The 2,718-nt window shown below is 43.0% G+C and overlaps 1 protein-coding gene across 1 annotated transcript in view; it reads left to right on the forward strand.

Annotated features, from left to right (window-relative positions):
• The window catches only part of LOC106525322 (solute carrier family 2, facilitated glucose transporter member 4), a 13,701-nt gene extending 11,463 nt beyond the window's left edge, over window positions 1–2,238 (forward strand). The window contains exons 7-11 of the mRNA XM_014019514.1: window positions 599–786; window positions 936–1,040; window positions 1,303–1,404; window positions 1,487–1,690; window positions 1,768–2,238. Coding sequence (XP_013874968.1) covers window positions 599–786; window positions 936–1,040; window positions 1,303–1,404; window positions 1,487–1,690; window positions 1,768–1,992 — 824 coding nt within the window. The 3' untranslated portion in view covers window positions 1,993–2,238. The remainder of the gene's footprint in view (window positions 1–598; window positions 787–935; window positions 1,041–1,302; window positions 1,405–1,486; window positions 1,691–1,767) is intronic.
• Window positions 2,239–2,718: the final 480 nt, after the last annotated feature.

Genomic DNA, 2,718 nt, shown 5'->3' on the forward strand with positions numbered 1-2,718 from the left:
CAGCATGGCTTCCTAAAAATGCTGCAGGATTTCTCAAACATGCATGAATGAGTCAAACCAAGGCTTTGAGCATGTTTTTTATGAGAGTATAACATTATAACATGATATAAAACTCAAAAAAGTTGATTTTACATGATATTGCCCCTTTAATGATCTTGTAGTTYAGGCACAAGGTCAGTATGACCAGTTCTGCTTCAAACTCTCACAGCCACAAATGTTTCATGGACACTCAAAACCACTATGGACCTACTATGCATGTTAGTCATCCCATTGTGCTCTAAACACTAGGAGTGTAACAAAACATGGATCCACATCGATATATTGATTAAATTATTAAAGATTCAACTATGTCAAGGTAAAATGAAAACATAGATCCATATTGTCMTTTTCCCATCAAACACGATTGTGTTAGATGGGCATATGCATCATATCACACCATGAAATTGTATCATGACAGACTGATTTTGAGAAACATCCCATCGCCATCCAAACAAATCATTATAATAGTGTATCGTGATTAAGATGGTGATTTACAACCCAATTAAATAAGTGCTTAACACAGAGTTGCATTCTCCCATTTCTCTTCCCATTTTCTCAGGCTTGAGAAGGTTAACGGGCCGACAGGAGGTGGGTAACATACTGGCGGAGATGAAGGAGGAGAAGAGGAGGATGGACATGGAAAGGAAGGTGTCGATTGCTGAACTCTTCCGGTCCTCTCTTTACCGCCAGCCAATCATCATCTCCATCCTGCTGCAGCTCTCGCAGCAGCTCTCTGGAGTCAACGCGGTGAGTTTTTAAATACCAGTTATTTWAAAAAAAWTCATYTTTTATTGCATTTTTTACATCACAACCCAGTTCACATATTGTAATGTCGAAAAACTTTGGTACTTTGTATATTATTGATCTAACCTAACTCTGTTTAACCCCTCCCGCAGATTTTCTATTACTCCACCAGTATCTTCATGAAGGCAGGAGTCCAGAGTCCGGTCTACGCCACCATAGGAGCAGGAGTGGTGAACTGTGCCTTCACCGTGGTCTCGGTGAGAAGCCATGACTTTACATTAGCTTTAATCACACTATCCATATCCTCACAGAAAAAGGTTTTTCAAATTTAAAACAATAAAGTCTATAGTCCTACCACTGCAGTGAATCAATAAGTGAGTCTCTTTCAGTGTTTACCTCTGTTATCTAACAAAAAAAATTAGATAAGAGAAGGTCACCCTTTTTGTCAGCCCAACTGAAAAATAGGCTTTAGCTACTGAGGCTAACAGCATTATTATTGTGTTTTTCTTCAATGATCAGCTTTTCCTTGTGGAGAGGATGGGTCGTCGGACACTTCACATGTTGGGACTAGGAGGGATGTGTATTTGTGCCATCATTATGACCACAGCACTGGCTTTACTGGTGAGGAACTCAAGATACGGGTGTGGATTTCATCTACCAGGATCATGGGGTTCGGTTAACATCTTTTGTTTTTACTCCGCAGGACAAGGTTGCGTGGATGAGCTACATTAGCATGCTAGCAATATTTGGCTTTGTGGCCTTCTTTGAGGTGGGTCCAGGTCCCATTCCGTGGTTCTTCGTAGCCGAGCTGTTTTCTCAAGGTCCAAGGCCAGCTGCCATGGCTGTGGCGGGCTGCTCCAACTGGACGGCCAACTTCATCATTGGCATGGGCTTCCAATACGTTGCGGTGAGTCCACCAGTAGTTTTACATTTTGAGCCAAGTCTGTTCGATGGAAACCAAACATCTCCTGTCCTTTATCCCAGGATCTCTGCGGCCCGTACGTCTTCCTGATCTTTGCGGCGCTCCTCCTCTTCTTCCTCATCTACACGTTCTTCCGCGTGCCGGAGACCCGGGGAAAGACCTTCGACCAGATTGCGGCCAACTTTAATCAGCACTCCCTGGGAGGGATGCTGGACATGAATATGGACATGGATGTGGACAAGCCCTGTACGGAGCTGGATTATTTAGGGGACGATGGCATGAACTGAAGAAGTGCAGATCAAAAAATACGAACTGAACTGGAGTACGARCTGGAGTTTGTCTATGGGCTCTCACTCAAAACTTTTCTTTCCTGACGTGTTTTCAGATCTGTAACTGTACTCGTATATGTTGTGGTGCTGGAGCAGTGTGTGGAGTGTGTGAGACGTGTTTGGCTGGTACCACGGCAGTTGATTATCAGTGGGTTTGTGATCGACTGCTGTACTTTTAACAAATATGAGCTGTTGAGGCCTTGACTGCCAGGGTGATGGGATGTTATTCCATGCTGAGGCACTAAGCTGCAGTGTTCACAGACAAAGATGGAGAAACTTTGGAATTCCTGCACTTTATACACAGACATACCCAAAGAAAATCAACAGTGGTGGACTGGGCACAGCTAACCAAAAYGTTAGGTTCCCTGACCACTATTCAGCTAAACAGRAATCTTAGCTCCGCTAACGCTAAACAGATTACATATTTAGTGGAAGCTACTGCTAACCGCTAAGACAACTGTCACCCAGCCATGTGTCACAACAAAAAACCTGGTGTTAGTTTTCCATTGGTTTAAATTGAAGGTGGGTGGGATCATCTGTGGCAAATCAGCCAATCCAAACCAGTTAGCTCAGTCTGACTTGTGATGCTTCTAGTCTCACCTTTCAGAACAAAAGCAACTTTTGATTGAGTTTGTATTTTTTATAAACACTGAAGTTACTCAACAAATATGCTCTCTACTATAT

This window comes from Austrofundulus limnaeus, unplaced genomic scaffold (genome assembly GCF_001266775.1).
Source record: "Austrofundulus limnaeus strain Quisiro unplaced genomic scaffold, Austrofundulus_limnaeus-1.0 Scaffold223, whole genome shotgun sequence".
In the NCBI taxonomy this organism is placed as follows: domain Eukaryota; kingdom Metazoa; phylum Chordata; class Actinopteri; order Cyprinodontiformes; family Rivulidae; genus Austrofundulus; species Austrofundulus limnaeus.